Source organism: Solanum lycopersicum, chromosome 9 (genome assembly GCF_036512215.1).
Source record: "Solanum lycopersicum chromosome 9, SLM_r2.1".
In the NCBI taxonomy this organism is placed as follows: Eukaryota; Viridiplantae; Streptophyta; class Magnoliopsida; order Solanales; family Solanaceae; genus Solanum; species Solanum lycopersicum.
Window position 1 is genome coordinate 68785229 of NC_090808.1, and position 27338 is coordinate 68812566.

Here is a 27338-nt window from a genome sequence, read left to right on the forward strand (position 1 = left end):
AAAAAAAATATTAGAAATTATATTTTATTTGCATAAAAAAAATATTTATCTTTATCAGATTATATAATATATAAAGAGTTGTTGAGAAAACCTCTTTTTTTTTTCAGTATTTGAATTGCATTTATAAGTTATGATCCACACTTTATAGTTTTAGTTTTTTTATGTCTTATAGTACTTTTATCATTTGTGATTTCCTATCATGATTTGTGAAATATTAGTTTGAACAGATCCAAATATTGTGTAATAATAATAATGTATGTTCGATAATATAAATATTAACTCTCAGTTCAAGAAAAATATGGAATTTTGAATATTTGTTAAGGGGACTTGAAATATAAAAATATAGTTCTTAGGATTTAAAATTGCAATGTTAAGGTGAATTTTGAACTCAGTAAATCATTGAGCTGACGATCCTCTAAGTCTTATAACGAGAAGATTCAAAATTTTATATATACACATTTTAAAAAATGTATCTTATATATACAATATATCTTTTGTCGAGAGGAATCAGATATGTAACGATCAAAATAAACCGTAAAATAGGCCACAATCATCCAAACAAGCTGCAACTATATATAATATATAACTTATATTATAACAAGGAAACCATAACATAAAATTAAAATAGGAAGTTTACAAGTCCAAATATCTTAAAATTCTTAAACTTGGTGATGAGAATACAGTTTCTGCAAAACAAAAAACATCGTAAATACAACCTTTTTCTGGTAACTGTTGAATTTCCAAATATTTCCAACTATTTTTCCTAATATCATAAACATATAATACCGTAAAATTCCATTTCGATACGATAAATACTATCTCACCGTCACAAGAATTGCAAATTTCTTTACTAGTATAATTACCCAACTTGACTTCTCGAGTAAAGCGAATGATATGTCTCCTCCATCGAGAATTTCTTAAAATCCACAAATTCTCTTCACCAAACAACTTTAAATTGTTCACGACTCCTAACCTTCCCTTCACGTCTATCAGATTGTAATCCCCGAAATTATTAAAACCGAAATTCTTCCATAATTTGATAACTCTAAACTTTTCACCTTTAACATCGAATGCAACAATAGCCTTATTAATCTTGTAATCCAACATATAGATAACTCCGTTGACACAAACTCTTCGATTAAAAGAGGGGACAAAATCAATCATACTTTCAATCTCTCTCCATTCTTTGTCTATACTTAATGTGAGTACCCAACTTTTTGTGGGCCTACTACCTCTCTTAAATTCTTGTGTCATCAAAACTTTATATCTTTTTTCTTCGGGTTCATAACCTAATGAATAGTTATACGTTAGAGGGTGAATTGAGCTTCCACATCTTAGATTGGGAAGAAGTATTACTTCTCTTGTACTAGGATTCCAAATTCTAGGTGTCTCCACGTTATCTTTCCACATGCAAAATAAACCATTAGCATACATTACATAATCATAACGATTATTAGGGTTCCATTTATAGGTTTTTTCATCTTCGTTTCGCTTAATTGTGTAAAAACCTTCTATTTTTCGTAATAAGAATTTTGTTCCGCCATCACGAGTCATAGAACGACGATGATGAGTATCTACGAAGTCTGGTTCCAATATAAGAGAATAAATTTTTTTTGAAACGCACCTGAATTGCACCAACGACTTGACAGGAAGCCATGAGAATATTTCGAAAATTATTTCTTCGGGAAAAATAGTGTTTCTTGTGTTAGATTTCATCTCGTACGAGTAGAAGGCGGCTGAATTAGCAATAAACAACCCTGTCACAATTAAAATACCCTTAACCAATTTTATTTTTTTTAAAAATATGTTTTTAAACTATATCAAATAAAGAGGATATTAATTTACATAAATCAATTCTTTTTTATTTGGTAATTTAGGTATTATTATTTGGCATCGTTTGTCTACTCCTAGTATAACACATTAAAGGGAATTTTAAAATCCTTCTTATTTTCCATCTCTTATACTCTTATACTCCGTCTCTCCGTCTATTTTTACTTAAATTTATCTTTGACTTCGCATACACTGTAAAAACCAATAAATAAATCATTGATTTTACTATATCACTTTTATAATAATAAGTTATCTAAATATTGAAAAATAAATAATAATATTTAATCGTAGATCAAACTCAAACAATCATATATGTTGACATTCATTTATTTTATGTATCATTGGTGTTGATTAATGGTGGAGATATTTTCAGAAAACTACTAGTAAATATATATAATCATGTTAACTAACTTTTAATAAATGGTGTTGTTAAAATTCTTTGACAGACAGGAGTTTTCTATTTTCATTTGTTACTTTGTCATATAATTTGCAGCTCATATGCATAAGCAACATTATTCCTTTCATTTTATATACAGTAACCAAATATTTACAAGTAAAATCGTCCATGTACGTTTTCTCCGCCTGATTGTAACGATGCGATCTGAGAAATGTAGCAGAGGGCTCGGGGGCAGGGGAACGAGTGGACTTTAAGGGATCGTTTCGTTCTAAAAGGTTAACGTGTTACCAGAGTCTCCTCACGAGGAAGCTGAAGTGCTGAGGTCTGGTGGTGGTGAGCATTTTGCTTGAACAGCCAAACTCTTCACAACGTGTCGACATGGATCTCCAAATACACCATTGGAAATGCCAATGCTGCAACTAGTTCTTCCTATACAAGCCTGTAATATAGTGAAAAGTTTGATTAAGATACTCAGAGGTGAATCCAGAATTTGAAGCTACCTCAGATGAAAGCTATAATAATAATTGGGTTCATCGTCAAACAATATAGATATTTGATGGATTGCTTAATACATAAACATGGTCAGGGCAAAAACCACAGAGTTCACGTGATCCGCCCCTGAAGACAATCTGAGTGTTTGACAGATTGACATGATCACCTTCTGCATCAGACTCTATATCCAGACCCCATCCTACTCGATATCAAGGTTCATTTCTTTTTATGGTTTATTTTTACTCTGCTGTACAAATATAACAGTGAATTCGAAGTCAAGCAGTAAATATATTGCTCTATTAGAAAGGAACATCAAGATTTAACTCCCAATCAAAACAGTCAAGTTTTCATGCATTGTTTAGCCTGACATGTCTCTTGTAATTGAAACATCTGTACATCCACCTGGTATATAGCTATCACTAATTTAAAAAATCATCACGTGTTAATCAAACGAAGGAAACCCTATTCTCTTTGCAGTTCTTAATTATAAAGGTTGATCTACTTGTCAAACTAATTAAAAATCAATCATGAAGTAACTTAGTATCTGCAAGGGATACATTTATCTATTCTTGCAGTCAACATACTGTAACGAAGAGAGGTGAACATAGAAACGATTTTAAGAAATGAAAAAAGGAAACAAATGAACATACCTGAGATACAACAGACAAGGAATTTGCAGCATGGCATTTTCCTTGTGAGAACTTTTGACAGCTGCCATTCGGACTTCCATAGCTTGCAAATTCAATAGAAGAGATTGTATGTCCTTCGTCACACTGCAAGTGCATTTCTGGTGTTTTATCCATCAGAGACAACTTTCTGTCAAACTCCGAATGAGACCACTTATGTAGAGGTGGATAGTGCTTTTCCGATACTTGAGCACAAATGGTTTCAGTAGAACGCGTAGAAATGGAAATATCAAACGGAGTTTTATCTGTTTCTTCAAAGATAACTAGTACATTATTTAATGTCTTTAGCCATGATCTAGGTATATGGTACCTGGTCAAAAAAAAGTATCTTTATAAGCAACAGAATGTACCAGCTTAGATCCATTTCACTGCACCTACACAGGTGTAGCCTCTTACAATCATGAGCGCCAAATTCCCGAGAATGTAAATTATAATTTCAGCAAGTAAAAGAAGTTCATACCAGGCCTGAGTAATCTCTCCACAGTTTGTCCTACATTTATCAGAGTGGTAAGCACCACGATAATCACAAGTTCTTCCACATCCATTATTTGGTGCAACCAAAGTCCAATATCTTCCTACATGGTGGCCATTAACCCATGCCTGACCTTTTCCCATGCTACTAAAATCAAGAGCAACTGGATCTGTCCCGCCTGGGGCATCAAACTTTGTCTGCTCAACCAACGATACAAACCACTTAATATCACTCTAAAACTAACGAACAAAAATCGAAATTAAATGTAGCATAGAAAGCACATGTTCCAAGAAATTCTGCAGTAGCATAGGAACAAAGAAATGAAAAGGATTGTAGAGAATTCCTAATCTACAAGCTATTCGGAACCTATTCTCGAGAAGGAATTTTCCTTTTACCTTATAACATCTTATTCTACGATCTATGAATAAGAAATAGGAGTATCTAGCTATGGAGCAATCAATAGGCACAGAAGAAGTCAAACAGCGAATATTTCTTTGATCCCCTCTTCAATCAATGATTTTGCCTCCGTCATATAGGAAGTAAAGGATTCATATCTGGATTGAATCTTAGTACTCATTATATACATCTTGACTAATCCCAAAAAATGCTTAGTGGTAGTTGTTACACGCACTTACATTTGAACCGATGTTTATTGGAAGTCCTTTTATTCTGGCTATACATTTGTATCCATGTAAAGATTGGAAGAGTTTGAGAATCTTCAACGAACTACTAATTTTCTTTACAAGACAAATTATCACGTATTGCAACGAAATGGGCCCCAACAGAACACAGTGGATTCAAAGAAATTCATATAGCTGGCTCCAGTTAATTTGAAGCTGAGGCATGCATAGTCAATTGATTGGTTGAAGTGAGAATGAAAGGTCCTTGACCCATTGAAAATTTTCCATTTTGTACTCCGAGTTTCTCGTTACATGAAAGAAAACGGTCAAAAAAGTTCACATCACTCTTACTTGGTATGGAGAAATGAAAGGATGTCTTAGATAATAAAAGTCAAATCATAAGAGATTCTTAATATACAATGTAGCTGAAAACTTAAAATACTATCACAGAACTTGACCAAACAATACTGAACATTTCTTCTAGGAGTCCTTCTAGTAGTATCGAATGTGGTGACTTGCTTCACCCACAAATAAATGATAGCTTAAGAAGGCAATAAAGGACATAAGCACATACAATAGTCAGAGAATCAATGTCATATATATATATATATATATATATAACCTGAGTGACACTAATAATAGGAAATGATATTGCCAATAATTAGCAAGTTCTCCCCTATGTTAGTGACAGCTGAATCTGGTATTTGATCTTTGTCGACTTACCTTGTACCACGAAAAGACTGACGGAGTTGTACCAGTGGGAAACTCAGTCCATCCTGCACTTTCAGTACTATTGACATCATATACTTCCAGGAATTCGCCTCTAAGCCCCACCTGTTGAACATATAACTAGAAGTCAGGTTTCCTATTTTTCCATTGTATATGAAAAGGCATTAAACAAGTTTAGTCATCTTCAAGTTCACATTAAGATCAATTTTATTTATTCCATGTAGAAGAAATGGTACTTTTTTTGCAAGTTGATTCTGTGTGCATAGCCTGGCTTATATCAAATTTTGTAAATTCACAAGCAGAGAACAGATGGATATAGAAGCCTTGTTTTTTGAAGGTTATATTTTCTATACATATAGGAAGCATTTTAGCTTAACTGAAGGAACACAATGGGTCTACAAATGAGAAGTAATTCCAGATTCACAATCTATTTAAATATGACAACCAGATATTCACTGAGAAAAGATGCATAGCCAAAAGCTTTTGGACAGAAACTAATTGGGACTTTTTCCGCGTATTATCCACGATTCTATCATCAATTTGCTCAGCACCATTAACACTGTTCATATAGCACTAACGAGTGAAGTAAACCAGCTTGTCTTTCCAGTCTAGTCGGTCTAGAGTAGTTTCTCAGGTTTTTTTTTTTTTTTTTGACAAGGTAACTAATGGTCTATAAATCATCAACACGAAGTGTCGGAAGCCAAAATGGAGTGTTCACATAAGTGGATTCAATCCCCAAAAAAAAAAGGTTAGAGAGGAACCACCTAAGCCCTATATTATCTCACAAGGACCCTACAATGTCTATAACAGAAATTGGATCTATACACTCTGATTTGCACCAATATATCTACCTTTGGACTCATTACAAACTGCAAGTTACCTGAGTAATTATCTGTTAACACCAAATACAATTGAGAAGTTTGATCCTTTTATCACGTGTGACCATCAAGATTCATTTAAGGTGAAAAAAATGAGGTACCTGGTAGGTCCATAAAGATGTTGTGAGATTGATATCCCCGCTTTTGCATCCTGTAAGCTTTATCTGACCTTTAAAACCTGCCCCATCCTTCTCCAAGAAGGCACCATAATTCTGAAAATGTGGCAAAAAGTCCTTTTCAGCTTTTGAAGTCAGCATGGGATGAAGTTTGAGAGCCTTTTATGAGTCATATTAAACATTTGAAAAACTATAAAGTGAAATGGAAATTAGCCTGTAAAACATGCATCATCGCTGCTTACTCAAGTAAGGAAATAAATAAGAAAGAGAAATTAAGGTTAGAGATTCAAATATGGAGGTTGAACAATGGGAACTTCAGGTTCACCAAAAAATTAATATCACCTCTTTCAAGTTTAAGATAAGATAATACTTCACGTTTCACCAAAAAAATTAATATCACTTCTTTCAAATTTCAGATAAGATAATACTTCACCATGATTCAAATCTGTCATTTGAGTAATTCTACTTCTAAACTATCTTTACCTGCAATCCCACCGTCTCAGATAATAGCAGTATGTCGTTGTATCCCTGAACCAGCTTAACAGGTTGAACCACCTTGATCCATTTGCCTTTCACACTACCTACACTTACAACAGACATGTCATAGGGTAAAATGGGTGACGAATCAGAGATATGAGGAGAAAAAAGGAAATAAACGACTACGCTAGCTTGACTAACGTTTCAGCCTCATGCACTATAAACACAAGCAAAATAGTGAGATTTTATATTTTTATTTGACAGACATTCTATGGCAATTCATCAGACCATTATGTTCAGAGATGGAAACCAACATAAACGGGAACATCTTTCTACGACAGTCCATCAGACTGTCCCCATGCTCAGAGATGGAAATTAACATAAATTTGAAAATCATATTCATACACTGTTACCTTTATCAAAAAATAAATAAATCATATTCATGCAGACCAAGAAAAGTTCAACGTCTGAAGTACAATTCGATAGTACCAGGAGAATTGGATAATGCTATAACACAAAGAAAAGAGATGCATAATAATATAGCACAAAAGAAACCTAACCAAATACCTGCAAGCTGCCCATTAACAAAAATGCGAACAAAATCACGCATGCTATCAATATCAATTGTTGGACTAACATCATTTTCCTCCCAAAATGAGATGTCATCATCAGAAATATATATCCTGCATTCATCAGAGATAGCAGAGCAAGTCATCACTATTTCAGTTTGCAACCAATGATAAATGTCATGAATCTATTTGTAACCAAATCTTTCAGTGTTTTTTTTTTCTGATTGAGAAAGTTAACATTTTATAGACAATAATACACCATTGGTGTATTTCAGTAGTAATTACATCAGGAGTATACAGTAAGCAAAAACCAAAAGATTTATCATTTATACCCTCCTAAACTATCTAAAAAGTGAGTAATATCCTCCACCTCTTTGGGGAGGACACGATTACACCAAGAATAAAGGGTTATAAGACAGTTCAACTTCAAAATCTTCCTGTGTTTTTGTATAGGTGTTGTGTGGTTATTCACTTGTTAAAGTATAAGAAAACATGAGTCAAAGAGAAAGGGAGACAACAGAACATTGAGAAAGAGAATGGCGTTCTTTCTCAACGAAGTTCTTATTCCCTTAGTTGAAATTCCAATATTCCTTTTAGTCCTACAATTTGAAATCCTCAGACCACAGGTTAAGTATCATATCTCTCCAGTGATACAGAAGCCAAAGTATATTAGTATAGGGGATAAAAAGGGAAAAAAACACAAACAAATATACAAAGACAGGCACGCACAGTGGCAATACAGGGAAAGAGAACAGTTCGGTTAAACCAGAAGTTTCCTGTCTGTAGCTTATTAAGTTAGTCTTACGTCTAATGTTAAGTTAGCAAAGAGCAGACAGAGTGGCCATGTAAGTGTACCCATTTTCTTCAAAAATGTTGTCGCGTACAATACTCTGTAGTGTATGAACATCAAACTCGTTAATTCATGCAGAGTGTTCCACTGGCCATCTTATGTCGAAACATTCAATACTGCTCACAATCACATTTTACAAGATTTTGGCTTCTGAGGGTATCTTCTCATGTTCAAAGTCGCTTTAAATTCCAGTACAGATGCCATCTAAGAATGTGGTATAAACGGTGCGGTTTTAAAGCTATATATGGAATTGGAGAAGTCCCATTATCAAGTGGTTCCAAATTAAGGTATTACTCACTGTTTAGTCTGACCTAACCTCAGTTATAATTGAAATACCTGGTCAGATACCACAGGTAATCAGACTGGTCTTTTGTCACATTCAGATGCTCCAGTATTCCTTTAGAAGTGAAATTCTTGTCACCCCACACACCAAGTGGCTCCTTCAATGTCATCCAAGATTGTGAAAAACTTTCGAGCTTGCTTTTAGTGATTACTTGTAGAAACAAAGAATTATTCCCAACTGAAACAGAATCTGAGCCCACTGTTTTGATTGAAGTTTGTGCCCCCACCTATTTAAGGAATGCAAAGAGAAAACAATCAAACACATTATTAAAATTAATCACAAAGTACTACTTAGTTTTAGAAGCATTCCGGTGATGAGGTCACTATGTTATACTTGAAAGAGAGTCTAAGTGTCTAAAGTTTAACTTCAGTAACCAGGATATGTTTCTCTTTCAAACATGTGCTAGTAACTGAACACCTAAACTGTAGTTAAATTTACAATGCATCGCCAGATCTTATGGTGACAAATCATAATTTCGGATGAACTATAAGCCAAAATGGTCATAAACATTTTATTCAACCATTTTTTTCAGAAGTTATAGGAGACAACTTGAGTTGCAATGAAAAATCAATCTTAGTAATCTACCGAATACCATCATCTACACAGAAATGGCAATAACTGCAGCCTCAGTTTGTGGAAATCACATATATGATAGCATTATCAATAAAATATAACGAGCTTGGAACAAAAGAAAATAATGAAACAAGTACACATGCAAGCATTGACAGTAATCTTTTGAATTAACTTATACTCTTTCAACTGTGGGAACATCAACAAACCTTAGCTGTGTTGAAAGCTGTATTTCTGCAATCTGGCAGAATACTCACTGACCATGGAGGTAAAGTGAACTCTTGACCGTAAAATTTCACTGTTGCTGATTCATGTTCATCAATATTTGCAATAAATGCTGCGCATATGCCTTCATTTAAGGACATATATTGGCCAATGTTGTTGGATGTTCCACGATAGACATGTGCCTGAAGTAAGATGACAAGCATCAAATACCAAGTGATGATATGGTTAAGCGGAGAAGGTACCACATATATGATGATTTACAAGAACAATTTAAGGTAAGCAGGAGAGAGTAATATTATCCTAAAAGCGCAGTGATTCATGCTTGCATAAAATAACGAAGTCCATCTTTTATTCCTTTCTGCCTTTCCTTTATTTTTCAGATAAAGTCCTTTCAGCCTTCCTTAACTTTCACAATCATATTAAGAACCGAGTAGGATTGCCATATGTTGCCAACTGTCCACTGTAACAACATCACAAGTAGCAAAGGATGCAAAGTCTCATTCGTAGTTCACAAACTTCCCCCAGCAGAAGGCCTAGTCATTTGGAAGAAAAAAAAAAAGAAAAACTCTGTAAAATTGGATTTGGTAGGCCATTAGTTCACGGTAATTAATTTCCTGATCTGAAAGAAAAGACTTTTTTCCTAAACTAACAAACCAAATCAACTAGATTGATCCATTGACCAGATAAATTTCCTTGATTTGAATGCGACATTTTCCTCCTATTTTCCAGCTATATATGGTGTTGTAAATAGCTCGCAATATTTTTTTTTTTAGAGAAAGGTAACTTTATATTCACAAAACAGGCTCATCGCCCCAAAAATGATGAGACTGATCAGCTAAAAAACCCTTCTGGGAAATGCAAAAAGTATTAACACTAAGTCATGGTTCTTTAAGTTTTCCTATAAAATCCACAAAAGTTTATATCCCCCCCATTTCTTGTTTAGACCAAAAATAGCTCGCAATATTCTTATCTTCTCTTCTGCACAAGAATGATAAATGTAGGTGCCAAATATTTTGTGCAGCAAGTAATCTGTAAACATAGATGATATATTGTTCGTCCTGTTAGCAACAAATGACTGCAACATTCTCAAAAAGCAAGAATAACAATAACTATGTTCTATCAAAGACATAAGCATCACAATAATAACTGATGGAATGTTGGAATTATGAGATATCTCAAGGCATTTTGTAGCTGTTCCAAAAGAAAAGTAAAAACATGATGCGCCTTCGATAATTCACAAAAAGTAATAAGTACCTCTGCAAAGGTAGTCTGGCTAAAACACATTCATCACAATATATTCAACAGTTGACATTTTATTTTACATTTAATAACATGTGAATTTACAGCAATACCAGGGTTAACTCAAGCTAACTGACCTCCTGTTTTGGTCCCAGTTTAATATACTGAGGTGAATCAGCAGCAACAAGAGCTGGTTCACAAAGCTTTATAGCAGCATGCAGATCCTTCAAATGGCCCCATTTAGGTTGACGTAGTAGTCCTATACAATATAGTAACCGTGAGAACAAGAGAGAAAATATTGATTGTTTGGTGATTATAAGACACTAATATATAGACATAAGTGGGACAATATCTTTTTAAAGGACTTGACACTTGAAATATTTTAACTATACGGATGATCCTAAAATAACACTTCAATATTCCTCAGTGACTGCTTAAAATAGACCTTTTTCATGAAGTAAAATAATTATCGAAGTAGTTATTGCAGTCTATTTAATGAATACTTGTGAAAAAAGAGGTTAATATCAATGTACACTTGGCTATCAAATTTTATCTTGACAGTATTGTTTTTATAGAAGAGTACATAAAATTGAAAAGTTACCATATTCATCCAGTGGAGCATCATAATCATAGCTAGTGATTTGAGTTGGGCCACCAGCAGTCCGGCCAAAATTTGTCCCACCAAAATACTGGTATTACAAGATGAAACAGCCAGTCAGCAAGGAAACTATTTTCTGCCTGGAAAGGAAGAGGAAAGTGACAGAAATCCAAGTTTCCAGCCTCTCTTTTTTGTGTTGAATTACTCTGGTAGTGGTAACACAGTTTCCGGCAAGAAACTATGAGTCATGCAAAAGTGTGGGGAAGTTGAAAGGAAATGGTTTCTTCTTATTCAAGCTATCATTAGACTAGAAAGGTTGGTCTCTTCTTATTTAGACTATCATCTTACCATCAAACAAACGCGTGGAAAAAAGTCATCATTTCTCCATTTACCCAGTAGTAATGAGTAACTTCAAACTTCTCTAGTTTGCATAAACTGGTAATCAATATTTAGCCACACATAAAATGTTTGTTTAAACTCTTCAAAAAACAAATACTGGATATAGAACGAGTCTATTAATCAAGAAAAGAGATAATCATGTGGAACTGGGTAATCTTGACTATCGGTTGACAAGAGAACTTTTAAAATAATTACAAGTAAGGTCAGCTGGAATAGGAGAGAGTTAAATATATTAGGGAAATGCCTTATCTGTACCAGACTGCAAAAGAAAATTTAAAGAGCATCAGAGGTATCTAATACCATATAATAGTTCTGTAAGCTGCCCCCACGTTGAAAGAAACGAGCAATTGCAAATGCAATATCCTCGGAAGGTCTATATGGAAGTCTTTCACCCCAATCTGCAAACCTGCAGTAAAGAAAAGAAATAAGATTGTCTCTTTTTCCTTCATCTGTATGTTATTGACTCCTCAACTTAATCCAAAACATAGCTAAGAGTTCCTGCATTCCTTTTTGAGTTGTATACATCAGAGGGAGGCATAAAAAATAAAGAAGAGCATAGTGAAGGGATATGAGCTCAAATATACCACATTTTCCTGGTTCATAGTTCTTGAGTTAGATTTCAGTATGCAATGTCCATCAAGCTTTACACCCTCACTGAAGAACTAATAATACTAACTTAACTAAATGATCAACTGACCAAACTTTTCCCTGAAGAATGGATTTCAACACATAGCTAGAAACATAACAAATCGAGAGTTGATACTTCACTGAATTTATTGTTCTAAACTTGTTCATTTCATACGAAGTTCTAAATCCTATTCTAACTTAACTAACATTTTTTCCTTGATATTATTCTCCTTCAGTTAAGAAGTGATGTTCATATATTTACACTAGCTTCAGGACTTAAAATATTATATATGAGAGAGATAAAATGAAGCCCTAAAATATGAGAGGGAAAACTCACAGGAACAAACTTTCCTCTCATGTAGACTTTCCATTATTCTAAGCTTTCCTAACAGAGGATATCTGGAAGAATAGAAAGTCAAGCACAAAGGTCAGATTCTGCTGAGAATCTGACCTTTGTACAATTTAGTAGAAACCTTGTGAGATTAATCAAGATTTTCTTTATTTCTAGCGGTGGCTTTCCTTCTCTGCAGATAAGGTATAAATGTTGATGTATACAATGTTACCATTTTCAAAAAAAAAAAAAAAGGGTCGGATTCTGCCAAGAAAAACTTCTTCTAAATAGGTACTTTATGCAAGCAAAATACGTTGCTCTTTGGTTCATGAGTTATAGAGAAGTCAACTCACATGTTAGAGATCTTACAATCATAACACCACAAGAACCTAAGGTTTCCTGGAATCATGCATATACTGGTTCAGAATTCAAAGACATGACCAAGAAAGGTCTAACAAACAAGAAACAATTATCATACCATCCATTCCAATTCTCAGTCCAAATTTTCGGTTTCTTCTCGGAATTCGGCGTGAACCCATCACAATAGTATGCATTACAAGTATCTATCTGTTAAAAATAAAAAATTCTTTAACATAACAAGATAAAGAAAAGATAGAATACCCTGGCCCTGAAAAGGAGGACTTATAATAACACAAGAGAGAGAAATAATTAAGAGAGAACTCACTGCTGCTTTCGAATTATAAATTTAATCCAAAAAAAGGTTTAAGAAACCAGGGCTTCTTCAACTCAGATCAGTTTTCCAGAATTCATGTGTTAGGTTAACTTGAAAATTCAATTGACTGCAGTAGTTCTATATGATAAAGAGTTAAATTTGTTTAAATTTTAAAGTAAGGTTCAAATTGATCAGTTTCTACACCGGCTTATCTTTTACAAAAGAAACTCAAGAAATATGTGCATGTTCTCATAAAACTACTTAAAAATACTAGTTTTTATGCAACTCGTTCAATGAAATGAATTGCTAAAAATATATCATCTAATGAATATTTTTATCAAAACTATTAGAGATTAAATAGACGAGGGTCTATTGCAAACAACCTCTCTACCCCCACAAAGGTAAGGTCTGGGTACATCCTTCCCTCCCCAAACTCTTCTTGTGGGCTAAGATGCTCGGACTCTCCAAGAATATTGCTGCACAGGTGTCAGTAAAAAATACACTGTTTTTGGAAGATCCGACACGCACTCGTCAACATTTTAAAAAGAGTTCGAGCAGCATAGCTTGTGGGATTATACTGGTGTAGTTGTTGTAATATTAGACTAAATAGATCAACTAGCTACAACTAGAGAAAATCAGGGAATTAAGTGCATTACGATGTATTCTGGAGCATCAGTTTGCCTGCACATGACCCATGGAACACCAGCACCAAGACCAACAGCCATTTCAGCAGCCCATTTCATATATAACTTCCCCTTGGGACCGAATGAGCTTTCAACATTTCCATATTCATTTTCAATCTGACAAAAGTTTAGCGTCAGAAAGAGACACAACTCAAGTTTAAACCTAGGTGCAGAAGCATGCAAGGACATATGCAAAGGGAAAGGGAAAGGGAAGGAGATAGATGAAAGTGCCAAATGTATCAGTGTCTGCAGATAATGTCTCTAAAACTGGACATCCATTAATCATTTCAAGAGGAAATTACTCAGATTCAGTTGTAAGGTGCATTATTCATGTCAATTATTTCAAGCAGTCTTGACCAAAAAATTCCTACTTGTCTAACTAATAAAGTGCAGTTATCAGACTTACAGTAATACTGATATTCTAATCAGTGATTCAGGATAAGAAATTTCATAACCTGCAGCAAAATGATAGGACCACCTTGCCACGAAAAGAGCGACTCAGATATCATAAGATCAACTATCTTTTTAACATAGCGCTCCATCTCCTCCTGGGAAAAGTGTTTCAGTTTGTCAAATTTTAATCTTCCAGCAGCCAATTAATGCTCTTAAACTACAACAACTGCAATTTAACCAACAAAGTATTGGAAAGACAACTTAGTTTTTGCTGATTCAATCAGTCAACCAACTACACCACATTTCCGAATGAATATTAGCTAAACAGAAACAAAATTACTATAAACAAGGAATGCCTGCCATCAAATGCATGGTATAGATGCTTTATTTGAGAACCAAAGAACAAAAACTACAAGAATCTAATCTTCCAATAGAGAAACAGGTTGACAAAATTTGCCAAGCTATTTGCTCCAGCGAAAAAATCTTGAGGGGGTGAGGAACAGAAGGACGGAACTAATCTTGAAATGCATGTGTGAAGACAAATAAACGAAAGGCAGAGGCTTATTGTTGGACAATAACATAAAGCTGACAAAGCAGTCAATAGAGATGTTGTCATTTGGTTTTCCTCCCACTTTATTGACCACTAGGACATACCCTGAGTATTATGCCTAACAATGTATCTAATATATCTATACGGTTAATTGAATTTAGAATTGACAATGTGACAAGTAATTGGTTCAGTTTCAGTGAATTAATTGGACCCTATAATATGTGCAGAAGCCATGAGGCCACAAATCAGGTTCAACAAAAAATAAACATGGCCAAACAAACAAGTTATCTTCAAAATTTAGAAGGTCACACTCCAAGGACACCTCAAAAAGGCCTCATACAATTCCACAGAAAAATTACTGCTCCCCTGCTATATTATAATACCTTGAATGGTGCATTATCTGTTCGAAATTCTATTCCAGGTATATCACGAAGCCATATGGGGAATCCCCTGCAATACAGACAGGAATCACCAAGTGAGATCAATAGAGAAGCTCTCAGTGGTGACACAAATGTGTTAACGCCCTTCTGCTATATTCTGTTGTTGATATCTCTATTTTATTTTTTTTCTAAAATATTTCTCGGTGCTAACTTGTCAGCTACTGAATTACTACAGATTCTCTTCTAGATACCGCCCTTCTATGTTGTTGCTTATCACCTTGTGAGAATGAAAGTAATGCATTTCCTTTTGCTTTATTGAAAAAATAGACTAGATCTTGAAGCATGACAACACATTTTACATGAACTAATGATAAAGTTAAAACTGAGCAGGGAAATATTGGAAACAGAACGTAACCCGAAGTTCCATTCTGCACAGGCATAAGGACCTATTCGAATAAAGAGGAACAGTCCATGAGATCCGACTAGCTTTGCGAACTTGACAATATCATATCTTCCTTCAAAATTGTACTGAAAAGAGAAGCATCAAAAGAGAAGCAGTTCAGAAAAGGTAAAGGTTACGGAAATTAAATAGTAGGAAATATTAAAAAAAGAAGTCAATTGAAGAACAAAACCGACTCGTTTAAATGTTATAACTCTACAAGAATACAGATCGCATTACCTTCAGTGCAACAAACACAAAAATGCAGGTTTTTAAGAAATGAGTACCTGTCCCCTGGTTGGCTCATGACCATTCCAAAATGTATAAGTCTCGATGACATCTGCACCACCTTCTTTGCTCCTAGCTATCAATGTGGGCCACATCTGGTACATGTGATATGCACAAGGCTTATAAAAACTAAGAATAATTTGTAACATGAGGGTGTAGTGGAAGTTCATACACTATGTTCATCCAGAGAACATGAGAAAAACAAGATGTATAAGTTACATTAGCATAACGTCACTATTTGATTTTGAATTTCAGAGATTTATGGCACATCAAACTAGCAGTTTAATTCTTTAAATTGCATGAAAGAACTGTTGCAAGAAATGCAATAACTCTAACAAGCTGATATCTTTGTTTAATGTCCATTGAGATATTAAAATGATTTTCTATTCAGCGAAGGATGTGAAGTTCAGATATAATTCACTGATTGAGAAGTGTTGCTTTTCACAAATTCACAAATTAATGTTTCCCTTGAAACTGCTCCACAGCCAAACACTGTAACAAAACTATGTTCTTTGTCTTCTTTTATTTTGCTACACAATTCACCGTTAATCCAGAACAATCCTCAAAGCAGCTACCTTTTACTTGATCCTTTATCCAATTCCATGGAATTCTAATTCGTCACTCTTATACAATATACTCCCTCCAAAAAGAAATTCTTTTTAGACTGTTCCAAAAATCATTACCCTCTTTCTCCATTTGGAAATCATTTACTCCACAATTTAACATAAATAAACACTCTTATAGAAATTACTACATACTCCCTCCAGTCCTCCATTCACTTTTACGGAGCTCAACTGAATTAGATTAATTCAATATTTTAAATTTAGATGTTCGTACACTAAAAGTTGCAATCATGATGAAAAAATAACTTTTTAAAATATTGATCAAAGTTCATACAGTTTTACTCTCGACACTGACAATTATACAGACGGAGTATTTAGCTTATGCATCAGTCAAAGAGCAGTAAATTAACAGGAGAAAAAAAAACAACTTTTACTGATCTCATGGACTGAAATTAGCAAAATTGGAAGTTTCACTAACCTCAGGAGTGGCGCGAGGGTAGTGAATTCCGGCGGAGATAAGCATACGGCGTTTACCGCCGATGATGAGAGCTCGGTTATCGTAGGTGACATTGAACGGCTTGAAATACTCGCCGGCGACGATCACAAAGTGGATAGTTAACACCGTTAGTATTAACGGAAAATTCAGTGTTTTTCTTCTGCTCATAGCTTCTACCATTTTGTCTCAGATGAAAATGGATAAAGTAAATAAATAAATAATATATATAGAGAGAGTGTGTGGGGCCAGGGAAGTAGTTGCGTACGGTGAGGGTGCAACGTTACTATCATGGTATTTTGTAACTATGTATTTATCCAAAATTGATACGTCACATTTTTCTTTTTTCTAAACTGAGAAACGATCAAACTAATAGGAAAAGAATAAATTATGTATCTATGCTTTATAAAATAAAAAATAATTATGATATTTGAATTAGCTCTTAATACATAACTAATTTATGAGATGCTTGTTACTTTTTTGGATAAGAAAAGTATTTGACGAAGAATAATTTGAAAGTCAATTAAAAGGTGTTTAAATTTTAATTAATTAATACATTAGAATTATATTTAGGTTGGTATCATGTATATATCACTCTTTTCTTTAATTGGACCATTTATTATGTAAATCTTTAAAGGAAAGAAAAAATAGGTAAACTAAACACATCAAATTTCCCAAATTTGCATATAGCATAACTAAATTTTAATTATCTCATAACCAATTAATATTAGAGCCTAGTACCTCAAATCATTGGAATGATTTGAGGTATAAAAGTAGTAACTGGGAATATAAATAAAAATACTGTCGCTGAAATTATTGAAGCGTGATCAACATAATATAAAATAACGTTAAAATCAAATCAAACTAGTTTCAAAACGTATAGATCTTGATTGCTTATTATTTATTGCTATATAAATATTAAAGTAGAACAAACCAACAGATCAAAATGTGGTATAATTAATTGTTTCTCCAAGAACATTGATAACCACTTTAGCAGATAAACTGAAATACATAACAAGATTATCACCCTTTGAAATTTCATTATCTTGAACATTTCTTGAAGCAAATGCCTCTTCACAATTCATGGCAAAATCATTAGCTGATTCAACATGATCACTAGCTGATGGAAACTTTTGATGTTGAACATCATCTAAAGCAATCACAAATGCTCCAACAACACCTCCATACCTGTTATCGAGACATAATATAATTAATCAGGTAAAATATGTAATCTCTATACTTGAGATGATCAGACAACTCAACATGATAATAAGTAAGCAAAAGCAAGAGGCTCTTGAGTTCAAATCTGATAGCTACTTTAAAAGTAAAAATAAATAACTTATATGTTAGAAAATAATCTTATCTAAAAGTTTAATCTTATGTTTATTTCAGATTTCATTTAAAAGCTTATGCTATTAGAAATTAATAATGCCACTTTTCGACTTAAATTATTGATAATTTCTTCTTTTGGTCCTTATGATATATGCATCAACATAATTCACACTTTCTATTAATCTAAAATGTGTTTTTTTGGTTCCTTCATGTAGAAAATATGTTACATGAGCTGACTATCTATAGAATTGTACTATCGTCAAATTAAATATGGAGTAACAATACAAATTTAACATGACATATCACATCTGAGTAATAATGTAGTGAGATGATTAATTATTGTGATAATTTGTGAATATATTAGCAAGCAAATGGATCAAAAGTGCATCATTCAATAAAATAAAGATTTGATGTGTTTTGACGATAGATCAATTAAATCAAAAGTGTTTTTGGTTCTATTTAAAAGTGAAACAGTTACATGGTTCAAAATACAATATTGGAGCAAGTAAGATTCACGTTCAAATGTCACTGATACCAAAATAACAAATATTATCATAACACACATTAAAAAAAACGATTGAAAAAAAATTCAAATGTATTTGACATATGGAAAAGATTAATCAAACATACCATTTGCTACACACACTCAATGCTGAAGAAACAACAATGCTTGTGCCTCCTTCATGGCTATGCTTTTTATTTATGTAGTCTTGAGTTTTTGATGCATGGGAATTTCCTGCTTGAATAATTGCTATGGCTAAATCAAATGGAGTTTGTGTTGATGAGATTTTTGGATCAGAATTTAAGAGTTTAATGCAGAAATTAAAGTCCCAATTTGGTTTATTAATTGTGCATGCTTTTTCAATAAGATTTGAGTTAAAGTTTGCTTTGGTTTGTGAAGCCAAAACCAAGAAAAAAATGGAAAAAATTGAAATGTTTCTTATAAAATACATTTTTTGTTTAGTTTTTTTTTTTTTGGTCGTGGAAGTGATTTTGAAAGACTATATATAAAGACTTTGAACAAAAGTTTTAGTGAATCATACTGTTTTGTATATATAGAGAAAGTTCAAGATTTTTGCTAGAATAGAAGATCTTGAGCAAAATTTTTCGTACACCAGACTGGTTTATATCGAGAGAGTTCGAGATTTGCTAGAATATTAGAGGGTTATCCTATTCACCACGAGAAAGTGATATTGAATGACTATATATAGAGACTTGATCCGAGTTATTTACATATAAAGACTTAGTAGAATATAAAAGCCATTCAATAAATATTCACACATAATACACATATATATATAGTGTAATTTTTTTTATGAAAAATCAGTTAACTCCCTTACGAGTATTCAACAAGCTTAAAAATAAATGATTTTTGACTTTTAATCTCCATTTATTACACTTAGATTAGATGGCTCATATAAAAAATTCTATTGATTTCTTGTAGCAAAAGGGTGGTGGTTTTTTTCTGATCACGAGATTTATACCCTCACCAAAAAATAAAAAAGTTTTGTTATTGAAAAATCAGCCACAAAAGCCTAAAAACTTGATTTCTGTTCATTTTATGACCTTTTTGGCTCTTTGCAATATTGTTTTTTTCCCTTTTCTTTTTAGAAAATCTCAAAAAAAGAAAAAGAAGAGAGTCTTATTACGAAATACATGGAGTTTGATAAATGACAGAAAACTTACGTTAATGTTCCTTTTATAAATAAGCTCATATTAACATAACTCAGTTCAATTTATTCAAATCAAAAAAGTTCAAAATTCAAATTAAAATACTTTAAATTTTGGCCCAATTTAATGGGCTTATATAAATGGGCCAACCTATATATGGGCCTGACTTACCCGATCCACCTCTAGCGTCTCTTTTCCTCTTTAATCAACACAAGCACAAACCCGTATAACAATGGCGGGAGTTTGAATTACAGAAAATATCTGGATTTTTTTTTACGAAATTCGAGCAATAAATGGAAAATCGAAGTTACAATGATGCCGATTCTCTTCGAAGGTCCTCTTTTTTTTTTTTTTTGCATTTCCAAGCTAAATTAATTTTTTTTTTTGATGTTTGTTGCTTTGGATATATGGTAATGATAGGGAGATTCAAGAGCTTAGAGATATTCAAAGAAGTGTTGAAGAACCAGAAGCATTTGGTTTAGAATTGAAGAAATCGCTGGAAGATTGTACACTTCAATTTGAGGTAAAAAAAGAACTTGAACTTTGCGTTTGTTTTATAATTTAGTTAAAAAGATGAAAGCTTTTGAATAGTTTTCGTGTTTTTTAGCTCCAGAATTCGGTTAAGTTAAGTTAAATTGAGCACACTCGTTTAGCGTTATGATATGGAAAAATTACAGTACTTGTAGTTTCTTAATATCAAAATTTTATTTTTGCACACCCACGGGTCTGGCCTAGTCGCAGCGGTCAATGAAATGGGTTGAGAACCAAGGTTTCAGGTTCGAATTCCAGCAGATTAAAAAATACACTAGGTGATTTCTTTCCTATGCTCTAGCCTTGGTGGACATAGTTACCCTATTGTGGTAGGAGGTGTAGGTATTCGTGGAGATAGTCGAGGTACGTGAAAATTGGGTCCGACACGATGGTTTTCAAAAAAGGATCAAATTTTGTTTTTCCAAAAGGAAAAGGATTATCTATTTTCAGTTGTGTGGTTGGTGTGGAGGAAAATGGTCTGTGTGTTGAGTTCTTTCATTAGCTAAGGAAGCCATTTCCCCCCTTGTATGTGGGAATTGTTTTTATTGAATAGAACAGTTTTCACTTTTAAGATAAGCAAACAATGAATTATGAGTTCATCATAGAGTGCAATTTTACCAATACCAAACACATTAGCTCTAAAAAGGATCAAATCGACTCTATAAGGGACAAGGAATAGACAAATTGACGAGAGCAAGAGAGGTTATTTCTTTGTGAATAGATCCTTTCATGTTTTCTTTGACAGGTTGTCATGTTCAGTATATTTTTCTTTCAAAGTCGCTTTGTTCATTGGGTATGATTTTTCAGAGCAAAGTGGAACAGCTATTATGTGATGCTTCAGAAGTCAACTTCTCATCTGATCAGGATTTAGGTAGAAGAAAAGCTTTTTATATCTTCTTTTTCTCTTCATGTGTGTGTATCTGTGTATAACACACACACACATATGTTTAAGGGGAGCTTTACATAGACACACACATACATTTTTGCAGGGAGTTTTATCTGCCATTATAATTCTCGTGTTTGTAACTTCAGATGAATTTTGGAATTATTTGAAGAATGAGCTAAGCACAGAAGAGGCTAAGAATGCAAAAATTGCAGATGAAATTGAGGGTCTTTCAAGGGAATATGTTGAAGGTGCTGAGGGTTCCTGGTGGTTCTGGGAACTTCAGATTTATGTGGGATTGCGACACGTGCTTGACTTATGATTTTGAAATGTATTTCTTTTTTCCTGTAGGTTATAGCAAATTGGTGAATGAGGTTGAAGGCCTTAGTTGTCTGTTGGAGCTCATTGAATCACTGGTTTGTTTCTGTTCATCAGCTGATTCTACTTGAATCTAAACTCAGTTCGTTGATCAGTGTGGGCTAGTGGGGTGGAGGGGGATTGCTTGCAGACTTAGCAAACACATTTACTTGTTGGTTCCTTAAGAAATTGGACATGCTATAGTTTTATGGTATCTGTCTGCTCACCCTAAAGCGTTAAGGTGAAATATCAAATAAACTGCATGTGGGTGGAAGAATGTAATGTGACAATTTCTAACCCCTGTGTGATCCAATTCTACACTGAAGTTGTTACTATTTGTGTCAGTGCATAAGTTTTTTTTTTACAATATTTCAAGCTTGTTCAGTAATGGATATCAACTAATGGCAAGTTGTCTGTCAATTGAATCTTTTCAAGTGGAAATATTAGCAAGGATACTTTTGTTATACTTCTGAACCAATTAAGAGTAAAATTAAATTACCTTTAAAAAAAATTACATTTTGATTAGCAGCTGAATATTTCTTGCTAGGTGAACAAGTGTTCTTTTTCTATCTTTTTCCCTCTTCTGTGTCCAAGTCTAATGCTTCAATCTTATCATGATTCCTCTAAATCTTAGAACTCCAACTTTGTTCAAATGCTTGTTATTGTTATACTTATTGTATCTTACCTTATATTTTAGGGAATTGAACAAGGAAGAGCCCTGACAAATTTTCCTTGCTCTACACCTGGAGAAGATAAAGGAAACTTGTCAAGTGCACCTGTAGAACATAACTTTAAGGTTCTTACATCTTTTCAATATTGCAAGACAACTTAGAGTAGTTTGAAATCATAATCTTAATGCAAATCTTGCTGTCAGTTGCTGATGCAACAGGAAGTTTTTAGTCTAGTTGTCGTCTCAATTATCAAATTGCATAACAATCTGTCTACTGGCAAACTGCCAAAGCATACTTGGATGTTGTTCTGTTATTTCTTTAAAAGAAAATTAAGGTTACTTATGTATCATTGTTTTACCCACTTTTTATGTAGATCTTTGAATTAGGTAATCAGCTTGAAAAGAGCAAATTGAATTTGGAGTCCTTGGAAGAACTTGAGAGTACTTTCAACAGGTATTTTCGAAAATAAACTTTGCATAGTTCTCCGTACTCTCCCTTGTCTAACTCTGGTGCATTTAATTTTACAATATAATCAGGTTTGAGGCTATAGAAAAGATTGAAGATGCATTTTCTGGTCTTAAGATAGTACAATTTGAGGGGAACCGCATCAGATTATCTTTGAGAACTTTTATCCCAAACTTAGAAAACTTGCTCCATAACCAAACAATCGGTGTTGCTGAACCACCAGAGCAAAATCATGAGTTGTTAATTGAACTGGTGGATGGAACCATGGAGCTAAAACATGTTGAGGTATGTTTTTTCAGCAGTTTGTGGCATAAAAATTAGGGATAAGATAACTGCATTTTTGGTCCCTAAGTTATTGGTCAATTACATGTTTGGTCCTTGTGATATATGACACAGCATACTTATCCTTCAATTGATTAAATTATGTACCTTTGGTCCCCTTAATTAGAAAATATGTTATATTTGACTAATATAAATTTATATTAGCGGCCAATATGAAGTAGCAACGCAAACTTAACATAGCTATTAACCCAAAAAAATGAAAAACTCATTTTTCTTTCCACTGATGAGATGCTGTTTTGAAAGAGAATGTGGCACTGCATAACGTTGTATGAAATGCAAGCCTGCTACATAAATGATAAAACAAATCTAACATAGACTTAACTTTCTCCTGACAAGACATTAAAGTGGATTTATTAACCTTCTCTATATCTGCCAGAAATTAAAATACTTACCCACTTTTTGATATGTTGGCAACGGACATTCTCTGAAGTAAACAGTCAAAGTACCTAAATACGCCTGGTGTTAAATTATCAAAACAACTTAGGCTAAGAAAATTGGTTTTGTGCTTACAAAGAGTGTATTAGATGAGATACAACAAGTCATATGCAGAAATACAAAAATCTACTGTTCTGTGTCGTCCAGTATATTGGTTGCTTATAAGTTATGACCGACTGAATCATTGGTTGACCTGCAAGCTGTTTGATTTCTTTCTTTGTTGAATTTTTTTTTTCACCCTTCCTTTGTTGAATTAACTGCTTGCTTTCCTTAGTTTTACTGGTCAATAAGATATAATGCTGCCATTTCTGATCTATTATACCTTAATCTATTTTTTGGTGATCCTCTTTAGATTTTCCCAAATGATGTATCTATAAGCGAAATAACTGATACAGCAAAATCCTTAAGGTGTGTTTCCTTTTCATTTTTCTTGTACACTCTACTGATCTCACTAAGTTTTGGCTTGTGTAAATCTATTTGTTTGATGCCTTAGCATAAATCAGTATCCTTTATTATTTAATAAAGTCAAATTTGATGCGAAGTTTTAGTTGATTTTGCAGTGTAATTGGTATTTAATTTCCTATTTTGGAAGTAATTTGCAGCATGAAAATTCATAGTGCCACTGATTACAGACAGGTCTATTTCCCTGTGGGAGTTCTTGAAAATAGATCTTCTTTGGAGTGGTTGGTTAAAAGGGTGCAAGATCGAATTATTCTTAGCACGTTAAGGCGCTTTCTAGTGAAGAGTGCAAATAGTTCAAGGTTAGTCCTTATTTTGTACTTTATGCATGCAATTTGAGTCAAGATTGTTTTGTAGAGGTGTTGTTTTACATTTTTTTTTCTAATTGTGTCAATAATGGTTTTAGCACTTCATTTATCAATTTCTGATGCTTTATTCATGTTAGTTACATTTAAATTTTAGAAAGAAAACCCAATAGATATTCTATTTGTACCTTAGGATGCACTGCCTGTATGCTACAAAAGGAGAGCTAATTAGTTTTCACTTCCAGAGGACAAAATTAAGAATTACGAGTATTAAGATGAGCTCCACATGTTGCAACTTGATAATCACACACTAAAGTAACTCCACTTATTTCATCCAATTAAGTCACATAAATAAATCTCAAGACAAGTTAGAAAATTCTGCTCTACTTAAAAAAAGAGTGATAAAGTTAGTTATGTGGTATGCGAGGAATCTCTGAAGAAGCAAGGGATGCATTTTTACTGCGAGCATGTTGAGGGGTTTATGCCATTGGAGCAGTGCTGAAATATTGTGTTGAACAACTGATATTAAGTGGCTATTGAAAATTGGGATAAATGAGAAACAGTATAGGAGTTCAAATTGGAGTTATTAATGTGACTTAACTATGTCATGGATCTGAAGTAGTAGTTGGAGAAAGATGATCAAAGTCTATGTTTACATTGATCACAATCTTAATTGACTAATAGATTAGATTACCAAGTAATATAATAATATTCTACAGTTACAGGAGTTGATATTATGTTGAGGAAGTCATTACTCTTATCAGTGAGAAATCGTTTGAAATTAATGGAGTCGAAGAAGATGCGCTAAACTGTATGAATTCGATGATAGAAGGAAAAGCTTCATAAATTGAATATAGAGTGGACTTAGTATGTAAAATCCTAGTCCTGACTATAGAAAGGACCAGAAAATTATGCAGAAGGTGGAGAAAGAGGACCAAATTTATACGTACAAAGTGTCTCAAATGTTTTTCTCTTGGCTTCTGATGTTGCATTTATTTGATCTATTTTTGAATTATGTACTTATATCTACTCAAACCAAACAGGCATTCATTTGATTACGTGGAAAGAGAAGAGACAATAGTAGCTCATATGGTTGGTGGAATTGATGCTTTCGTAAAGCTACCTCAAGGTTGGCCACTAACCTGTTCTGGTTTAACCCTGATGTCTCTCAAGAGTTCAAGTCAGTACTCACAACAGATATCTTTGACACTCCTTTGTAAGGTTGCGGTAAGTTGTCTATTCATAGCATTGTTATAGATAATAGCCATTTCATACCAGTGATGGACAGTTTGTGACTTTATGTTGAAGTCCTATTGGGATTGGATTTATCAACCAAATATAGATGTGATATTTTACATTGTGAATGGTAATTTGACTTGAACTTGCATGATCTACAACGGTCAAAGAGAAATACAAAATATCACTAAAATGAAAGGTCATTTTAGTTAACGTAATTGTACAGTGCTAATGATACATCGTGCTGATTGGACCTAGCAAGCCCACTAAATTTCTAAATTTCTGTTATTAGGATTCAAATCGCCTCCTCCTAAAAGTGTTTCCAATTAGTAGGAAAAAACAGTTCGGTAATTCTTGTGGAAAGAAAGTGACGATTGGCCTATTACCGCTCAGAGTCTCAATCTCGTTGGATCTTTTATTCATTTCATTTTTACAGGAAGCGGCGAACTCATTGGATACAAATGCACGACAGACTATCTCAGGCTTTACAGATAGAGTTGAAGAAATACTTATGCAACAAATGACTGCAGTAACAACTTCAACCTGAAAATATTCCGTAAGATAACTGCTTCCCTGCTCTATGATGCTCTGTACTTATTATGGTAAGCCTGCTCTATGATGCTCTGTACTTATTATGGTAAGATTCAATACTACCGCCAGCGGCTAGTCCTCGGATTCACTCAAATGTACTCTTTTCAGATGCAGAGATTTTCTTGTAGTGAATCAGTAATGTACTCTTTTTCCAGGGGCTTTTCGAGTTGTTTAACGCGAAGATGGATTATGCATGTTGGTTGCAGGTAACTGTGTGCTCTTCAAATGGGATACTAAGTCATCTGTTCAAGAAAAACTCCCTTCGACTAGACTATTGCAAGTAGTGAACCAATTAGATATATGGAAATAATCCTTGGTGAATCAATGAAATTGTTGCAATTCATGATCATATTATAAGGTTAAAGAAATTTTAGGAATTATGTATGAAATTATGGTAGTATGGTACTTGTTATTTTGCTTTCTAAATGAATATGCTTCAAATGGACAAGTGTTTTTGTAATATATTGATGAAAAATGAAAAAGACGAGTGGACCCTCCACCCAATTTGTAACACATACTATGATAGTGTTTGGCTGCCAAATATTTTTGGCGATATTTGAAAAACATATTTCACTTTTCTTAAGAAATATAATTTATACTTGTAGTTTTAAAAATTATCAAAATTAATCATAGGTTTGTATTACATAACAAAATAAAATATCGACATAACAAGATTCATGACTTTCACAAGTCAATTAGATTTTTGTTGCAATAAATAACAAGTAGTGTTTGTGACATTGAAGGCATGTGGTAGTTTAGAGTGACTGCAACGAGTGTCATTTCATACATCGTGAGTTAGAGAAAGCAGATGACTATTACTCGGAGCTGATTGTTCGTCATTTTTTTCATCAACTATATCATCACTTTCATATTCATAATATTCATGAGTGCTTTGATGTTCACGTAAAAACTTATGTAAGACAATGCAAACAACTAGTATAGAGGATGTTTTTTTATAAAAGATAAAAGTTTGATGCAGAATATGATTTTTTAAAAGCTCTCAAATAATGAGATTTGACCTAAATATTAATTTTTTCTAGTATTTGAAAATTTGGATTATTTGTCAAATAATGACAAATTCTATGAACAAACACTATTAGTAAAAAAAAAAAGAACAAAAACAAAAACAAATTTTATTAGAAAAATCTAT

At 33.4% G+C, this 27338-nt stretch overlaps 3 protein-coding genes across 4 annotated transcripts; 1 reads left to right on the top strand and 2 right to left on the bottom strand.

Moving 5' to 3' along the window:
* Positions 1 to 633: 633 nt before the first annotated feature.
* Positions 634 to 2656, bottom strand: LOC112942122 (putative F-box protein At1g32420). Its single transcript, XM_026032769.2, has 2 exons — positions 2516 to 2656; positions 634 to 1736 (listed from the first exon to the last, which is right to left on the bottom strand). The coding sequence occupies exon 2, from the start codon at positions 1714 to 1716 to the stop codon at positions 634 to 636; it is 1083 nt and encodes a 360-aa protein (XP_025888554.2). The 5' UTR covers positions 1717 to 1736; positions 2516 to 2656.
* Positions 2226 to 17115, bottom strand: TBG2 (beta-galactosidase). The gene is given in 19 exon segments (NM_001247369.2): positions 2226 to 2666; positions 3370 to 3715; positions 3866 to 4074; positions 5221 to 5331; positions 6206 to 6316; positions 6704 to 6801; positions 7265 to 7380; positions 8453 to 8685; positions 9239 to 9436; positions 10631 to 10752; positions 11095 to 11182; positions 11791 to 11896; positions 12927 to 13015; positions 13778 to 13921; positions 14260 to 14352; positions 15131 to 15197; positions 15543 to 15655; positions 15854 to 15949; positions 16896 to 17115. Coding segments are annotated over 19 exon segments (2679 nt in total). The 5' UTR covers positions 17094 to 17115; the 3' UTR covers positions 2226 to 2525.
* Positions 17116 to 20091: 2976 nt separating this feature from the next.
* On the top strand, positions 20092 to 26701 carry LOC101244321 (uncharacterized). Of its 2 annotated transcripts, none has more exons than XM_004247825.5 (13): positions 20092 to 20247; positions 20334 to 20436; positions 21252 to 21315; positions 21477 to 21578; positions 21679 to 21743; positions 22382 to 22480; positions 22729 to 22808; positions 22892 to 23105; positions 23950 to 24005; positions 24230 to 24358; positions 25405 to 25588; positions 26034 to 26153; positions 26395 to 26701. In XM_004247825.5, the coding sequence occupies exons 1-12, from the start codon at positions 20207 to 20209 to the stop codon at positions 26142 to 26144; spliced, it is 1248 nt and encodes a 415-aa protein (XP_004247873.1). In that variant the 5' UTR covers positions 20092 to 20206; the 3' UTR covers positions 26145 to 26153; positions 26395 to 26701. The 2 variants fall into 2 exon arrangements, with proteins under 2 accessions (XP_004247873.1, XP_019071246.1); XM_019215701.3 differs by having other exon boundaries at positions 20094 to 20247; positions 24200 to 24358.
* The last annotated feature ends 637 nt before the right edge of the window (positions 26702 to 27338 follow it).